Source organism: Tachypleus tridentatus, chromosome 2 (assembly GCF_004210375.1).
Source record: "Tachypleus tridentatus isolate NWPU-2018 chromosome 2, ASM421037v1, whole genome shotgun sequence".
Taxonomy (NCBI): domain Eukaryota; kingdom Metazoa; phylum Arthropoda; class Merostomata; order Xiphosura; family Limulidae; genus Tachypleus; species Tachypleus tridentatus.
The window spans coordinates 125,010,830-125,029,717 of NC_134826.1; the positions used below are offsets into that span (position 1 = coordinate 125,010,830).

The 18,888-nt window shown below is 32.4% G+C and overlaps 1 protein-coding gene across 16 annotated transcripts in view; it reads left to right on the forward strand.

The window, feature by feature from the left end:
* The window catches only part of LOC143245023 (E3 ubiquitin-protein ligase LRSAM1-like), a 161,205-nt gene that overhangs the window by 102,795 nt on the left and 39,522 nt on the right, over nucleotides 1-18,888 (forward strand). For all 16 annotated transcript variants that reach the window (XM_076490782.1, XM_076490787.1, XM_076490789.1 and 13 more), the window contains 2 exons: nucleotides 7,876-7,972; nucleotides 10,143-10,213. In XM_076490782.1, the coding sequence (XP_076346897.1) occupies nucleotides 7,876-7,972; nucleotides 10,143-10,213 (168 nt within the window). The remainder of the gene's footprint in view (nucleotides 1-7,875; nucleotides 7,973-10,142; nucleotides 10,214-18,888) is intronic.

Consider the following 18,888-nt stretch of genomic DNA (forward strand, 5'->3'; position numbering starts at 1 on the left):
TTTGTATTGTCAATTTGTGAAAGAATGTAAAATTCACCGACATTAAGGTACCAGTAGTATAATGACAAGATTGCATAGATGAACAATTTGAACTGTAGGTAGTCATGATTAGTCAAAAGAGTAATTTTATGTGATTTGAAAATTGTATGGAATATATGCAGCAGAGAAGTAGTTATTGGCAATGACTGTAAAACATTTAATTGGCAGCATACCAATATATGATGATGATGATGTTATTGATGACAAAAAGGATAATAATGAAATGATTTGTATTTGAAATATTTACTGAGTTATTTTGGCTTTATTAACTCATATTACTAATATATTTTGATTTAGAAAAAAATTAAACTGAATAAATAGCAAATAAGCAATCTTAAATTTTATTTATTTACTTTTTATTTTATTTGTTAATTTTAGATATTTTGATATATCTTCTAAAAAATGAATGCAAATTAAAAGAATAAATCAATCTGCTAAAAACTGTAAATGAAAGTTATAGTTTTTATTAGTTTGATTTAGTCTTTTAATTTCCTTTTGTTATTTTATATGATATATATTGTGTACTTTTCCAACATTGCAATGTAAAAAAACATAAAGAAATTCTGTCCCAGATTGCACCAAATCACACCAAATAGCATCCATTTTTTTAAATTTCCCAGGGGAGGATGCCCCTGGACCCCCCTAGTTAGGCGTAGCTGCGCCATGCTGTGGTGCCTTTGGCACCAGACTATATACCTTTTCCTCTTTTTTTCATAAATGTCATTGGCATGCCTGTATTAACTAAATGAGGGGCTAGGGAATAAGTATTTGTGTTTTCTTACAGCAAAGCCACAGTGGGCTATCTGTTGAGTCCACCGAGGGGAATCTAACCCCTGTTTTTAGCATTGTAAATTCATAGACTTATCGCTCTACCAGCAGGGGACTAGAGAATAAGTATAAATTAGTAACAACTCAAGTTTCAAAGCTCATTGAATCAAACTCCTGTACACTATCCCAGTGGTTCAAATAAATAAATACATGTATAAAAATGAAACTATTGTTTCATTACCTCATATTACTGGAGTCCTTCTGCCTATCAGAAATATACAATACTGACTTTGTTCCAATAAGAAAAACCATATTGCATTAATCACTATTTTCTAGTCACCCCCCTAGTCAGGCGTGGCTGCGCCGTGCTGTGGCGCCTCTGGCGCCAGGCTATATACCTTTTCCTCTTTTTTTTCATAAATATCATTGGCATGCCTGTTATTGGGTCAACCTTTACAGAGGATCATTTTAAGCAGCCACCTCTAGCATGTTTTCTTTAGTTTGTTACTGGAGTTTGTGAGGTTTTGGAGATCTTTCCTATTGCATTTGACACTATTCCTTCCATGTGAGGAGATAAAATGATAAGTGACTACTTGATTCTTTTTTTCCTTCTCCTGATTTTGCTGTTCATATTGGGAGATATTCAGTTCACATATACAACATGATAGCTATGCCTTATTACCTATGTTTTTCAGATCAGCATATTTTGGCTTATCACTACCAGTAAGAGACCTATTTATTTTGTGAGTGGATGGACCCCCCATTTGGATCTGTGGAAGTCAAGATTGAAACCTGTGATCATTTTAAACAAATCACAATTTTCTCTTTATCTTTAATCCAACATTTGTCTGAAGCTTATCAATGTTCCCCTCAGTAACTTCAGGATGAGTTGGGGGTTTTGCTGATATCTACCTTATCCAGACTGTCTCTTTCCATTATTTCTTTGGTTTTCTACCTGTACATTTTGGAATTTGTTATTTGGTAGAGATGCTTTGATAGAAATGGTTCATTTACTCTCTTGTATCCTGATTTACAAGAATCTACTTTTCTCTTTTTCCCATCCTTTTTGCTGGAATTCCAGAGGCATTTGAATCCCACATTGATACTGCTCATTTACCATCATCTTTATCATCCTTGGCTTCTTGTTTTTCTGGTTCTAATTTAGGAATATCAGCCCACGGTGTTTCCTGATCTCCTTTTTCAGTTCCCAGGCTTATTGATTCTTGTAATAGGATCCATCTGTATTCTCAAGGATCTTCTGCTTGGGCAGACTGCTGAGAATGGCATTAGTGACTATCCCAGGGGCAAGAGGAGCATGGTTACATTACATCCTGGACATCAGGAGTTCTTTCACCAGAGATACATGGGTACTCCAGACCCTGACTTCAGGGTTGGTCATTCAGTTTACATCACCTACACCACTGTCAATTCAACTTGTTGCCTTTTCACCTCCAACAGATTCACAGCAAACGAAGCTCTGTTCCCAGGCCATTAGAGAGTTATTAGTCAAAAAGGTAGAAGAGAGGGTTAATCCCATTCTTTCAGGATTTTATTACAATTTACTCATGGTATCCAAGAAGACAGCAGATTGGCATCCAATCATTACCCTGTCTCAACACAACCAATTTTTAGATTCTCTTTGCTTCAGTATGGAATCTTTTCTCTCCCTACAATGGCATTTTGCACCAGGGATATAGATGAATGTTACCAATGCTTACCTCCATATTTCCATAGCAGAATCTTCTTGGAGGTTTCTCTGGTTTGTGCACTGAGATTAGGTGCTACAGTTCCAGACTCTACCTTTTGGTTTGGCATAAACACCTTATCTCTTCTGCAGAGTTGTTCAAGCTTTTTCTTGTCACCTGCATTCCTTAGGCCTGCACATACATCATTATATGGATGAATGGCTCCATCCTGTCAATCAGCAGAACAACACTCTCAGATCTTTTTTCAGAAGCCCCAAAAAAACAGGTTTCATTACCAAACTGTTTTGTCATTGACACAATATCTATTTGCTGGACTTAGCAGATAGCCCAATGTGGCTTTGCTATAAGAAAACACACACAAAATCTCATCCATTTGGGTGTGTTTTTCAGTACTCAATTTGAGCTCAACCAACCCCATCAGGCTTCAAGCAAGGGAAGGAATCATCAGGCTTTTACTCCTGTCTCTTTCTCCTGTGTAGATGGTTCTCTCTCTTTTGGGAATGTGGGATTCAATTGAATTTTTGATGAGCAAATATGATGTCCCTTCAGTGGTCACTGCACAGCCAGTGCATCATGCATTTCAATCATTTGGAACATCTTGTCTCATTACTCAAGAGCAACACTGCTGTTGGGATACTTATTCTACCATATTATCCTAAACCCATCTTTTCACAGGGATAGGGAGATTATTTTCAAGGTTAGGAGTTCTAGGGTACTTGGAAAGAAGACATGCCTATCTTCTATATCAGTGTTCTTGAACTTCTTGCAGCACACTGGGCAACAGTTCAAGCTCTGTATCATCTGAAAAGAAAAATTGTCATGATACATTCAGAACAATTCCTGAATTTTATCTTAGATTTCTTGTCAAGGAGGCACATGTTCTCAATACCTCTGTTTTCATACTTTGGATCTTCTCTGCTGGGTTCATTCACATTGTATCCATCTTATAGCATGTTATGTCCAGGATTGATGAATTTAATTGCAGATCAGTAGTCTTGACTCATCTGGATTCTTCCAACCAAATGAATGCTACATCATGAGGTTTATCAGTGGATATGTTCTCAGTTCCTTCTTTAATGATCGATCACTTTGTGACTCATTGAAATTGTCAGTTGCAGTTGTTTTGGTCCATAGTGCCTCATCCTCAAGCATTGGCAGTAGATGATTTCAGTCAGGAATGGATAGGTTTAAATCTGTATGTCTTTTTTCTGATTTGGCTATTGCTCAAAGTTCTAACTGTGATTCATTCTACAGTCTTCAGTGTGCATTATTGGGCAGCTTAGGTGTGGTCCTCAATTCTTCAGTATCTGCAGGAGTGTCCACCTCTACCTCTTCCACACTGGAAATCTCTGTTAAGACAACTTCAACAAGACATTCTTCACCCAGGTTTTGGAAACTCAATCTTTATGCTTGGAAGTTATGTGGTCTTTTGCCTGACATAAGGTTTTAACTTCCTAGGTTTTCCCATATTTAACTAAATCCTTCTGGAGGCCAACCATGGTCATATTTCAATGAGAATGGAATATTTATTGTTAGTACAGTGGAGCACTGTTAAGCTGCGGTATTTGGGGGGTCAACCTGCTTAACCGCGGCTTAAGTGGTCCGAGGCTTAAACCTTTGAGACCTTTGTTTGGTACTCATGGGGTAGGAATTTGTCAATATGATATGCTCACTATTAATTCAGAAACTAAAGAGATTTCTATTGGGTTTGTGGCTAATATTTATACAATTCCATAAAAATATCGGATTATCGAATTAAAAATAATACTTTAATTATTGATCACTTTTTTTCATGGATTTACCGCAGATTAACTTTAATGTATGGAGAGGTGTGATTCAATAACAATAGCGGCCTCCATAACGCTGACATAGAGAGCGGATAAGGTAGATTAACGATCAATTTCTATTGTAATAAATTTTATTTATTTCCCAAATTAAAACAAATCCTTTTTAAATATCCCCTTGAAGTTATAAAGCCAGAATTAAATTCGTAAGCCGCATTTTTACATGTTCTTAAATTAGCGGTGAACCGAGATAATCCTTGCTCACATCGCTCACAAGACTTGCTACAGCGGCTTAAGCGATTTCGCAGTTTACTGGTCCGCGGCTTAATGGCGCTCCACTGTAATGTATTCAAAGGAAGTTAAACCCTCTTCATCCAAAAGTATATGTCATATCCCATTTTGGTAATTGAAAGGGGGCTTGCTTCATCTGCAATGGCTTTTAAAGCATCATTATCTACAATTTTTTAGGCATTCTAAATATCTGAATGTTTTTGAATCTCCAGTTCTCTCATGTTTACTAAATTTCTTTCATATTCTTTGGCTCAAACAACTTTTTCAGCTATTGACAGGTGTTGGTTCATCCTCCTTTTGAGCCCATAGCTTTGTGTTCTTTGTTTCACCTTTGTCTTAAATTGTATTTTTGTTATTGTTGGCTTGTTAGAGTTGTTTGCAATTAATGTGCACAAGACGTTTTATCGTTCCATATTTGTCCTTTACTATGATAGGTCTTTTTTTCCCCAAGACTCTGGCAGCCATGGAAGGGAAAAGATCCTTTTCACCAATCCATTTATTAACCATTTTTCACCTTAATGACTGCTCCTATCCTTATTGTTTCTTTTGTCCTATCAGAGCCTTCTAGTGTTTTGTAGCTTGTACTAACTCATGTTTAGGAACTAGGAGTCAGTTGTACATTCACTGGGATCCTTCTCTTTCCCATGACTTATCTTCTAGTGCCCTTACAAGGTGACTTCATAAATTAATTCACATGGTCTGTAATAGATTATTGTTACAGTAGAGGAATTGTTTGCATGTCATATATTACTGGATTTGTCATATCTTTATATCCTCAGCCATCCAGTTGAATTTTGCTTTGAAAGATACATGCAGATTGGTATGTGGAATACTCCTAATACTTCCCCCTCTAGTTACATACATAATCTGGTAGTTTTCTCTTCTGAGAGGTTTTGACTACACCCTGTTGTTATTTTGACCACATCTGTCAGATTTTAACCAGAGGTGAGTATTTTCCTAAATCATATACTCTTTTATTTCCAGGGTCTCTTTATTTTACACTAAATCTCACTCTGTGGTGAGTGTTGCCCATGCAGGTGTGCTTTCTTTTCTCAATTCCACACTAACAACTACTTTCATCGTAATTAATACAGGTTGCATCAGGCTCTGTCAAAATCAGGTGTTCCACAAGACCATCAAGGTGTCTATCAGATGGAGAGTCATGAGTAAAGCTAAATGGGATCCAGCCCATCTTTGCTGATCTTCAGGTTGAATAAATCAGGATTCATATGGGATGTTAGGTTGAATGTTCATAAATCCAGACTGAATGTGTTTGTTCCTTTGGTTGAGTACAGCAGACACGATGCCATCATTCCAAGCCTGTAGTGTCATCTTTTGGACTTCTTCAGGTGGAGGAAAAAGTTTGTCCACTTAGATGTTGCTTACTTTTTTGTCATGATTTAAAGTAGTGTAAAATGCATCACTCTATATCTGCAGGTTGGGACCCAATCAAAATACATATGTATTTAAAACATTGCAGTTTTATAACTCTAGCCGTCAACATGGGAGATAGGTACTGTGACTCATTAATTCTAAACCTGAATTGTGTAATCTCAGCTGTCTAGTTGGGGCTGGCTTATACTGATGATTACTCATATTCTATTCAACCTTTGATACAGGAACTAAGTTCCAAGTGAAGAATATACCTGTTATGGATTTAGTGCAGGTCCTACACTTTGGTACAGCTTTTTATCTTTGTATACTTCGTTTTTATGCAGATGTTTTCTATAAGGATTATGCTTGCACTGGCCCCCTCTGCCTTTTCAGTGTGGGATATTAGTGTTCATAGATGGTTGGTGTGTTTTGGAAATTAACATTTTCCTAAACTGAAAATGTTTTTCCAATAATACTTGCCTCTGCTGGCATTTTTCCACCCTATGTCCCCACTAAAAATCAGTCTATGTTTCAAAAATTTATTACATTATCAGGATAAGGTGCTTATATATAGTAACTAAGGTGGAGGGTGCATTAAAGTTGATGGAGAAGTTTACAAATTAGAATTTGCCTGAGGCATTCAAATGGGGTATTTCAAGATTGGAGCAAGTGCTCTCAGTGTTTAGAATAGAAAAGAGTGGAAACTCTGCAGATTGAGAAAAAGCTGTAGTGTCAGTAGAGGTAAGTACTGGAAATACATTTTCAGTTTAGGAAAGTGTTAACTATTATTAAATGCACTGTGTCATGTACAAAATCTGTATGAAAGGCTTAAATGGGGCAAAATCTGTTTAAACATTGGCAATAATATACTGTACCTAACAATTACTTGTTGTGTTTCTTATTTGTATTTTTTTTTACTTTTCTAAAGATAATTGAAGTTTTGAAATTTGTACAAAACATATAGGGAGATACGGCTCACTGAAGTTTCTAATCAAGGACAGTCCTCTGCCTCAACTTTCTTTTAAACAAGATGTTTAATATCTGCAAAGTGTTAAAATCTGTAGTAAAATATGTTTTGTGTGTAAAATATTTCAGCCAAAGATTTAAAGTGTACATGGTTATTTTTTTTTTTTTTTCAGTAAGTTTAACTTTGTCTGTGAGAGTCGATTATTTATTATCAATAAATTTCAGAGAGATGCATGAGGCACAGTATAATAAGAAAATGTTTTGTTGACAAAACTTTATTAAACTCTGAAATTACTGACTTGATTTTATATCATTTACTACAAGGGGGCCCAGATAATGCTTCATATTTTGTAGCTGTGTTTTTGTTTGTTTAATGCTCAGGTTTAAAGGACTGATAAAAAGAAAATTACTCATTTTTCTATGTAAAATACAAATGAAATCCCAGCAATACATAATGGGATTATATTCAATAGTGATGATATTTTTATGCATAGATTTTATGTGATTTGGGTTTATATTAGAGACCATGTAACCAACAAAGTTGTGGAATTGTTGTGTGTGTGTGTGTGTGTGTGTGTGTGTAGTTCAGAAAAGTGTTTAAAAACATAGTGGGAGAGAAAATTGTAATTAATTCTAAGATTTAAATATAATCAGGATTGGCTAACCCTCAGCAAGATATGTGTAAAAGTACAAGAATTCAGTGTGTTAAATTTGCAAAATGTTCAGTACTTAATGCATTAAAAGTGTGATTTCTTATGTTTATTGCAGTAATTGCAAATTTTATGTTCTTACTTCACTTCTGTTTAATAACTCAATGATCAGATCTTAAGTTTTAGTTTAAATTCATATAGTTACATAATCTCAATTAAAAATAAGATTATACTTCTTAAATTATATTGATTTTTTTTCCCTTGCTTTGTATTGCTATTTTACTGTTTTCTACACAGTGGAAGACCACTCAACCCAGTTGATAGAACAACTTCTAACTTTAAATGATAAAGCAAATAACAAAGATCAACTTTTAGAAGCCATAGAGAAAGAAAAGTAAGTTAATTTTAAACATAATGTTTTCTAGTTTAAAACATTAGCTGGTTCACTTTCCAGAGTGTATTGTTATTATTGATCTAAAAATTGTAAAAAATAATTTGAATAACTTTCTCAGAAATATTGATGATGGTTGCTACCTTCAACATTCCTGCTGTTTAAGGATTGAAATGAGCTTGTACTGAAAAATCAATGTTTATTATAATTAAGAATTTACTTTTTTGCACCTTCCAGTTTTGATATTCTAATTGTTGTTGTTTTTTTAGTAAAACTATATTTTATTTTATTTTTCTCTACCTTAACACTACTGTCAGTGAACCTTATATTAAATTCAGAAGATCACTGGGCAGAAGCAAAATCTAAAATAAGTAATTTGGAGTGAAGAAGTGTTACACGATACAGAGAAGCAAAGATTAAGAATTTATTTATGTATTCCTTTTTCAGGTTAAGAACTTAAAATTATATTAAACATTAAATTATAAGCTTTGTTTTGATGCCAGATTTATTGAAAATAAAGTAATTTAACTACAGTTTGGATATGGTTGTGAAATATGTAAACATTGATCAATCCATCCACAGTTCTAACAAGCTATTGTCAGTATCTGTTTTTCTTGAAGTATATTTGATTCATTTTACACCAGTTCAAATTATGGGTTTGTCTTTTAAAAGATTTTTACAAGATGTTGTTGGTCAAAATTATAAATGTTGAGTGTGTTTTTTCTTGGTTTTCTATAGCCTGAATATTGAAGTTTTAGTAAATTTAAAGTTTTGAAATTTCAAAGTTTTATCTGCAGTGTATCTATTTCTGTGTTATTTTTAAATTATCTCAGTTAAAATAGTCATTTAAAACACTTCTCAAGATCTTTGAAGCTATTTCTTTTGCAGAATGTTGTCTGTTAAAATAGGTGGATGTTTTATGTGTAACAGCCCATTAAATAAAACACAAGTTTGTCTGCTTTCTATATAGTTTTCACACCAAATTATGAGCAATATTTTACCCCTTCTCAAGATGTTAGAAAAACATGTAGGTTCAAGAAGTCTTCATAAAAATGAATAAAAACTATATAACCCGAGTAATTTATATAAAAATGAAAACACTTTACATAGAAGCTAACAACGTTTCGACCTACGATGACCAAGAAGGTCGAAACGTTGTTCGCTCTTCTATGTAAAGTGTTTTTTATATTCTCAACAAGTGGGTTTTCGTCATCACTGATTATATAACCCGAGTGCTTTATAAAAGTGGATCTTACTTCTTCAGGGGAAAACTCAGTAACTTTTTCAAAATAGATGTACAACTCAGTTTAAAGTTACGTAAATTAGACTTGTTAAAATGCCAAGGTGTAGTTTCCTCTGTTTAATATATAATTTTCTTTTACTCTTTGACCCATGGTTGCTCAAAAGTAAGTTTTATTGTTTATAACACTAAATTTTGAGGTTTGACTGCACCACCGGTCCTATGGACATAGTACAGGTAGCACATTGTGTAACTTTTAATAGAAAAAAAAAGGAAATAAAATATATATATATTGACAGTGTTGTAAATTACTCACACTCACATTTCAAACCCAAAACACTTTTTTACTCAATACTTTACAAAATTGCACTCATGTTGGTAAGTTTCTCTGACTTGTATTTGCTTCCTTCAGAGTGGTTTGCATTATTAATTAAAAACACACTTTATTTAAACAGCTGTAGTACCTGATATACTGATAGATAGACCAAAACAAATATATTTTAAAGTAATTTAGGGTAAAACTTTTCATAATATTTTAAATTGTACATACCTTTTGTAGCACCATTGTAGTTAGTCTTTATGTTTGAATGATAAGATAACCTGTTTCAGAGCAGTTTTGTCATTGTAACATTTAATTATAAACATGGAATGTTAAATTGAATTTAGTTGACTTCACAAATTTTTTTGATTTTTTTACAACATTAATTTATTTCTGAAACGTATATTTTGAAGAAGTGTATCCTTTAGTACATTGAGCTAATGTAATTACTACTATCTAGGCTATTCTTTTCTTAAATGATTTTATTTATAATTACATCACCAAAAGTTTTGTGTAACAAAACTTAATTCTCAACATAGAATTTAATAAACATTATTCACAGTTATTCTAAAATCAAAAATAATCTAAATATGTTCATGCATTATTTTTTTCAGGCAAGAAATAGAAGAGTTATTTAGTGTGAAGAAAGAAGAACAAGAAAATCTTCACAAGAAATATATTCTTGGTACCTACTATACTTGCAGAAATTACAGTTGTTGGGTTTAAATTTTCTTTGATTTTATATAGTAGTATTAAAATTTTAAAGGTAACCTCAGAAAGGAAAAATGTATTATTTTGATCTAACACACCTGCACATATAAAAAAGCATGTTTTTTAACCATTGTTACTGGTTGTACTTCATTGTATTCAGAATGGGCTATTTTTCATCTTTTTTTGTTATATTTTTAAATTATCCAGATGAATTAGTATATGAAAAAATAAGATAAATAATTCCACAGTGGTCTAGCATGGCCAGGTGATTATGGCACATGATTCATAGTCTGAAGGTTGCATGTTTGAATCCCCATCCTGCCAAACACTTTAGTTCTTGTATAGCTTTGTGCAGAATTCAAAACAAACCAAACAAAAATTCCACCGTACAAGCTCATTAGTTATATATAGAATGTTCCAGAATATGTTTTGTAATATCTCATGTTGTAGCTTGTTCTTTGATGGTGTTTACTCTGATCTTGTTTCAGTCATTATTGTTTGTGGCCTTGTTTTTTCCTTATACATTTTCATTGGTTTGAAAGTGCTTTTTCATAATAATTTCCTTTCTACTGATATATACTTTGGTGTTTTGGTACATTATCTAATGAATTGAGACACTTTTTGTAACTGCTAATTATTTTGTTCGCTTTTATCAGAAATTACCTTATTCACTGAAATCGAGAAACTTTTTATGCAGTTGTGGAACAAAGAACATTTTGTTTGTAAGAGTCTACTGATATCATTCACTCATATCAAAAGAATATGAGTATGTTCTACAAAATATGAACATAAAAGGATAAGGCTCATACCAGCACTATGTAATGGTGAATTGAGAATGCACTTTAAAAAATAGAATGAAAAACATCTTCTGGTATGTCATTCACGTGAAATACAATCAACATTTACAGTGCAATTACTTCCCTCTGCTATTCCCACTCAATTCTAACTTCCTCATTTGCCATGATTTTGTTTAGATGTATTTCAACCTTCAAATGTGATTTGCTTATGTCTTGTTGTTGCCATATCTGAAGAAATGTTTTTTCAGTTTACTAATTTTTGCATTAAAATATCAGTTGTTTACACAGTTTAACATTCCAGTAATTTCTTGTGTCCAAATTCTATGTGTTCGTAGTATAAATCTGAGGCTTAATGTAGTGATAAGTTAAATTATTTCAACAGGAAATGACTCTCACATGGGGTGACTTACTAGGATGCAGGTTCAACTTTGTATGGTGAAGAAGTACAAGTCTTCTTTTCTATCTATACCTGTTTCTGAGGAAGATAACCACCCAGATTAGGAAAATGTGGACTCTGTTTTCAGGCACTTTCATTTTTTGATCATCACATTCTACACCCCAACCCTTACTGTCCTCCAAGCACTCCCATCCTCATTTTACCCTCAGTGTTAAACAAGAAGCCAGTATTATCAGTAACACGAAGGAAGTTTCTGGTCTGGTGGGGACCAGTTTAGTCCACTTTTCAGCTATGTGGCAACACTTCACAACAAATCCATGTGCTTTACATGTTCTATCGGATAGTTTCTGCCTTTCCTTGTTGTCTTCAGCTCTTTTCTCGGTTTCCTTTCTTTCTCATCATTATTATTCCTTTCTTCATTATCTTTCTAAAGCCGTTTCAGACCTCCTGCGCAAAGGATCTATTGAGTAGGTGTTGCTCTCAAGATGATGAGCAGTTGGAAACCAATCATAAACCTATCTCATTTGAATTTCTTTCAGAACCCTCCCTTGCTTCACTGTGGATTCCCACATCTCATTTTAGTGAGTTTTCACCCCAGGACTCTCAGTGATCAAAATTAGCACAACAAATGCCTATCTTCACATTCCTAATTGCTCCAGAGTCCTGTTGCTTTATTCAGATTATCTATGAAAATAATATGTTCTACTTCAGGATACTGTTGTTCAGTCTCTTTTTCAGGTCTGTATGTGTTTTGTCATTTGCATACTTGCTTGTCACCTGCACTCATTGTTTATTCAGATTATCTCACATGTTTACTTCTCCAGGAAGCAACATGGGTGGATTTTCTGATCAAGTTGGAGAAGTTTATTCTTACCCCCACATAACCATAATACTTGGTTCGTTTGAGGATTTCCTTCAATTCGTACCTCTGTTGAGTCCACTATTTTCTTCTTTGTCTCAGGGATATGTAGCAAGTGGTCATGAAGGCACTTAGTTCTCATTCTTTCATGATGCAAGAGGCTCTGTCCCTTTTTAGGATATGAACTTCTTGGATTCTCTCATTCCCGTTAGACAAACTCACATGTATTCATTATAGTGAAATGCCTCCTTTGGTTTCTTAGGCCATCCTATTACCAATCCTTTTGTGATTGGGGATGATCTTTCTTGGTGGCTCAACAGGAACCAGACAATGATGGGGGCTCCCATTTCTTCATCCCATCTGGAGCTACATCTGTTCGTAGATGCATCTTTGGGGAGATAGGTGGTTTTCTCAACTCACTAGTGATTTTCAGTCTTTTATTGGTTGAGGAGTCTTCTGTCCAGACAAGATCCTCAAGGTTTTAACAGTTCATCAAGCTCTATCTCTCTCATCACAAGTTTGGTAGAGTTGACTGCCCATTTGACCTCTTTGTACTTCTTTAAAGCCTTTATAGATTTCATACTACTAAATTTTAATGTGGTATGTATATTTGCCTAAAATTTGGCAGTCTTTCACTTAACAGTACAAGTATTTCATGTACAAAAAAATTCTTTAGTGAAGTGTATTTTTAATAAACCAAAATAAGCATGTGTCTATGAATATATTGAGTATTTGTTTTGAATAGTTCATGTGTAAAGTGATTTTCGTGTTCTTTTCTTCATCTCAGAAATTTCCTTTGTATAATCCCTAAAACCTCCTAATACAGTTCAAATGTTTGTTCTCAGTAAAGCTTTTTCTGTTATTTTCTTTAAACCTATATCTATATGAAATTGGTCTGTTTGATCAATCTTGTAACCACCAAGAGAAAATTTTAATAAATCTAAATTATCTGTTTTTTTCTTTCTAGAATAACTTCAGATTGTAACATAAAGCAACATTTGTTTATTGTAAGTAGCTTTAAGCTTGTAATTAAAGTTTATAATTTTATTGCCCTTTGAACCATCTGTAACTACTATCCATGTTATTATAACTTGTAAATTATTTGGTGAACGTGCAGCTAATGTTATGCAATTGAATTATCTTACCCGTAAATTACTTCAAGATGCTGGAGTGCATGCTTTATAAAACATTTTTATTATTACTTATTTTGCCAAATCTAATCTTGACTAACCTAAAGAGATATTTATTTTTACATTTTAGTTACTTTTATGATAATAAATATAGAATAAACATGAAAACCAAGAAATAAAGTACTTATTTGAGTATTTTTTGTTTTTGCTCTCAACTGTCAAAGGTATTTAATGCTACTTTTTTAAACTAATGGTAGGATTGCATTAAATAATTCATATTTAATAATGCATCAAAGAACATAGACTGATAACATGCAAAAATCAATTTCCATAACTATTACAATTTTTCTGTTTTTTTGAACTTGCAACAAAAGCCCTTACAAGTTCTTACAAGCTAGTTGTTATTGTTATTGTGCAAATGAAACTTGTACTCTGAGTGAAATTGTTAGTTCTTTGTTCAGAGAACATTATACAGTATGTGATTTGATAGATGAAAATTGTGCTTTTATGTTTTTTTTAGAAGATATAGAATAAACCCTTTTATAACAGGTCAGGGTTCATAGGTTTAGTCATTACATTTGTTGACTTGCATTCAAAATTTTATTGAACTACTATTTTATGATATTATTTAGTAAATTTGGAATCAAATTGTAGATTATAATCCAAACTTTAATATTATATAAGAGTTATTTTCTTGATTTAAAAGTACATATCAAAAGAACACATCTAACTATAGTCCATGAACCTGACGATGACCGAAGAAGGTCGAAACGTTGTTCACTCCTCTACATAGAGCTTTCTCGACCCATACCAGCTGTTTTTACATATACATCTAACTATAGATTTTTATGACTTATGTGCTATGTAGATTGCAGTACTGTTTAAAATTAGATGTTTGTGATGTCAAAATACTAATTAATTTTACACAAATTAGCAACTCAAATTACTAATATTAACAAGCTATAATATAAAATAAGAACCTCATATCTTTATTTTGCTGAGATATGGTTTATGTACCAAATTAAACACAGTGGCCCCATCCACCTCTTTCCATTTTTGAAAGGGTATCTTATTTATGTTTACTTCAACATATGACATGTGAATAACCAATTGACAGCTTAGAGTGTCTCCCTGGTGGTCTTTTTAGCCATTCTAATTTATTAGAAGGCCTCATTGTTCTTTCAAACCGAGATTTCAAGGAGTTAGGTTATATCTTTAGTTTGCTCTAAATTTCATATTTTTTTTTTAGATCTAAATACAGGTTAGTTACTAAGCTTAATAAATTGTAGTGGAATTCTGTGGTATCATTATAGTTATTTATGGTTTTTTGGTTATTCAGCTACACACATGAAACCTAAAAAAATTTTGTTTGATGTCCTCTGCATGCATATTTGAAAAGGGTTAGCAACCTGTATCCGGCAACAACTGAGTACAAAGGTTGTAGCAACAATAGATAATTGTTTGCTTCTTTATTTATTATTCTATATTTTAAGGAAAATAAGTTTAATAATTTATTTCTAAATAATAATAATCTATATATGTGCATAAAAAATAATAATTGAAATGTGACTGTATATTACAAAGTACTAGTTCCCTAAAAGACAGGGAAGACAAAAGGTGACTTTTATATTACTGGATATGTGACTTGAGTGCATGTGCACTGCATCAGTGCAAATTATGTAATGGTTAGGTAGCCATGACTGGAATAAATGAAATATATATATGAATATATATATTCATATTTTGCATTTTATGTGTGTATTTTCGTATTATAATATGTAATCATTTTAGCATGAAAAAAGCATTATTTATATTTCCTGATTTTTTATGATGGTTACAAGGTAGTTCAATGATAAAACTCCACATAATTATGGTATAAAAAATAACATAAAATATTAAGTCTTACTGAAACAAACTTTTGAAATGTATTTAGGAGGTTTTATAGATTATGCAAATAATATTTGAAACTTTTGGGATGAAGAATATTTTTTTTAATCATAACATGAAATCACTTTGCACTCAGACTAGTAAGAAATTTGACTTTTATTTTTCCCAAACAAATCTTTATTAAAAATTTCATTTTTATTTCATTGAAAAAGGTGATTTTTTTTATACAAAATACTTTTAATCTTTACTAAATGTCTACTAAAGTTTGTGAAGATACACATGTTGTATCAAAAGTTAGTGCAAGTACTTAACATGTGCAGATGTGTAGATGAACTCATTTACATTATATTGAACGTAAAAGGGTTAAATGTACGAGAAGGACAATTAGTAAATCCTAAAAGCAAGGATATGACAGGTGGGTATGGCAAGAGGGGTCTAATTTCCTATTCAATAGTTCTGTATCTAAACAAGATTGAAGGCTATAAATATTATGGTTTGTCTAAGCAATGAGGATTTTAGAGTAAGTAATTTAAATTTAATTTTGTACTTATTGGAGGAATAGTGGATAAAATAGAGAAGAGGAGATACCTAAAGAAAATGTGTCATACTGTGTGATATTCAGGATTTTTTAAAATATTGCCTTATAAAATTAAGAACATAAAAAAGTAGGTAAATAAAATTTTGAATTTAAGTGACTAAAACATTGTGTTATGTATAGTAAAGGATGCTTTTGACAATAAAGTTGACCTTTTTTTTTCCACTCCTCAGGGTGTAGGTAGGCATGGTACACTCAAACAATTCCATTGTCATCAGTTATCTTACCAAGCATGGTGGAACCAAATCCAGGAATCTGCATAATCTTTACTGGGCCCACAATGACCACATGATACTGTAAATTTGGTTGCTCATCTTTTATCTCATTCCAACCAGACTCACCCTACAGGCCTTTCTGTAGGGGTGTTCTCAAGTGGGAACATTTTTTATTGATGCCTTTGCCACTCACTGGAACACCAAATGTCCTTCCTTTTGTTCTTCCACCCCATATCAAAGAGCTCTGGAAATAGATGCATTTAATCATATTGGAGGGAACTTCACATCTCCACTCACCTTACAGTCTGACTCTATCCAGATTTCTATTTCACATCTATGTCTAGTCCTGTTTGGTTGCTTTATACTGATCTGTTCAGTCATAGTTCTCTCTATTTTGGCCTTAACTTGTGCAACATCCCCTGGCCTCTTCTCTGTCAAATTCATTCAGACATTATTCATCCCGATGTCACCAAATTCCACTTGGATTTTGTCAAGTCCATTGATTCATCCCAGGATCTGATTTCTTGCATTTTTTATTCCTTTCCTGGAGCATAAGTCCTTCATCCTTGAATGTTTACCCTTTAGCCCAGTAAATGTTTTTTCTTCTGAAACCAATGTTTTCATAACTTTATGTATGTTGATGGTTAGAAGAAAAAAAAGTAAATCTGAATAAATACTAGTTGCGAGATTAATTGTTGGAAACACCAATTTTTTTACTGCATTATGTTCAGGAATAGATTTTTGTTGATTCTTCCTTTAGTATACTTTTGTTAGAACTAGTAAAAAAAGTGAACAATAATCTCACAAGATAAGGAATGTATTAATGCATGCTTAGAATAATTATCAAGAAACAATGTAGTTATTTGAAAATCTACATATTAACAAGAACTTTGTTTACTTTAAAGGACAAATGGGGTTCAAGCAATATATTCTTTCAAAAATAATCTATTTGGTACAACAAATTTTTACTGTGTTCTGTAGAAACTGGTATTCTGTTGAACTCTATAATATATAATAGTTTTTTCAGCTAATCTAGTTTCTCAGGAAACCCTAGGATTTTCTGGAAGCATAGTAACATTTATTGGAGCCTTACTCCAATAAAATTCTCTATCTGCATGTTGATGATTGATACACAAGCTCATTATTAGTCAGTTGGTTACATGAAAATAAAACTATTGTGGCACTGTAAAAGAAAAAGCAGAGAAAAGACTTACTAGCCTAAATGATAAACTAAAAAAAAGTGAGAGGGTAAAATATTGTTAGTGTATTTCCTACCAATGAATAACTTCACATAAACTTTTTCATAGTATAATCAGTTACATTGTCCAGATACATGTGTAGTATGTGTGATGTAGCATTTTGTATTGTTTGATGGTGAGTTCTATCAGCTACAGAGTTTTGAACAAAAACAAATCAACTCTCTCCACATGGGCTTGGTTAATTTGACCAATCATGTGACCTCTTTGTACTTATTTAAGGGCTTTATACGTTTAATACTTCTAACTTTCAATATAGTGTGTATATATCTTTACAAAATTTGGCATGCTTTCATTTAACATTATAAGTTATTCATATTTTTAGTGTAGTATTTTTAATAAGCTAAAATATTGCCCATGAATGTATTAAATATTTGTTTTGACTAATCCATGTGCAAAATTATTTTTATTTTAAGATTAAAAATACTCCTCAAAAATCCCAAATTTGATATGTGTAATATCTAAAACCTTCAAAATAAATTTCAAATGTTTGTTTCAGTAAATTTTTATATTTTATGTTATTTTCTCTACCTTAACTCTGTACATTGTTGGCTAATTTGACTGACCTTGTAACCTCTTTTTCCCTCTCCCCCAAATATCAGAGTAAATCTAAATTACCTTCCTTTTCTTTCCAGAATGACTTCAAATTTAGAATGAAACTACATTTGTTTATACTAAGTAGATTTAAATTCATAACAGAGTTTAAACTATTTATACTTTATTTATTTTTATTTTATTGCATTTTGAACCATATATAACTACTATTTGTGCTATTATAAGTTGTAAATCACTTGGGGAACATGTAGTTCACATTAAGCTATCAAATTACTTTGCCCATAATCTGCTCTGAGCTGCTTGCATGCATGCCATGTGAAACATTTTTATTGTATAATTATCATTGTTTAGTTTATATAATCTGATCTTAACATACCTAAACAGATATTTTTTTTACATTTCAGTTTCTTTTATATAATAAATAAAAAATAAACATTAAAAAACAAGAAATACTTACCCTAATTTTTTTTTTTTTTGCTCTCAACTGTTGAAGGCATTTAATCCACTTTTTTAAACTAATGGTGGTATTGCATTAAATTGTTATTTAATTAAATAATGCATCAAAGAATGTGGACAAATATTGTGCAAAAAGCAGACAATTTCCTCTAACTTTTGCAATGTTTCTGGCTTTCTAACTGTGCAGCAAGAGTTGTTACAAGTTCATCCAAGCTAGTTGTTATCTTTCATGTGGGAACGAAGCTTGTACTCTGAGTGAAATTGACAATTCTGTGTTCAGAAAACAACGTTATACAATGTGTCATTTGATATATGAAAATCTTGACCTTGTATATGTTATAAATTATGTAGAATTAAACATAAAAGAAAACTATTAATAAATCCTAGTAGAGAGGATGTTACAGGTGGGTATGGCAAGAGGGGTCTAAGTTTATATTTGATAGCTCAGTAACCAAATAAGATTGAAGGCTATAAAAATTATGGTTTGTCTAAACAATGATGA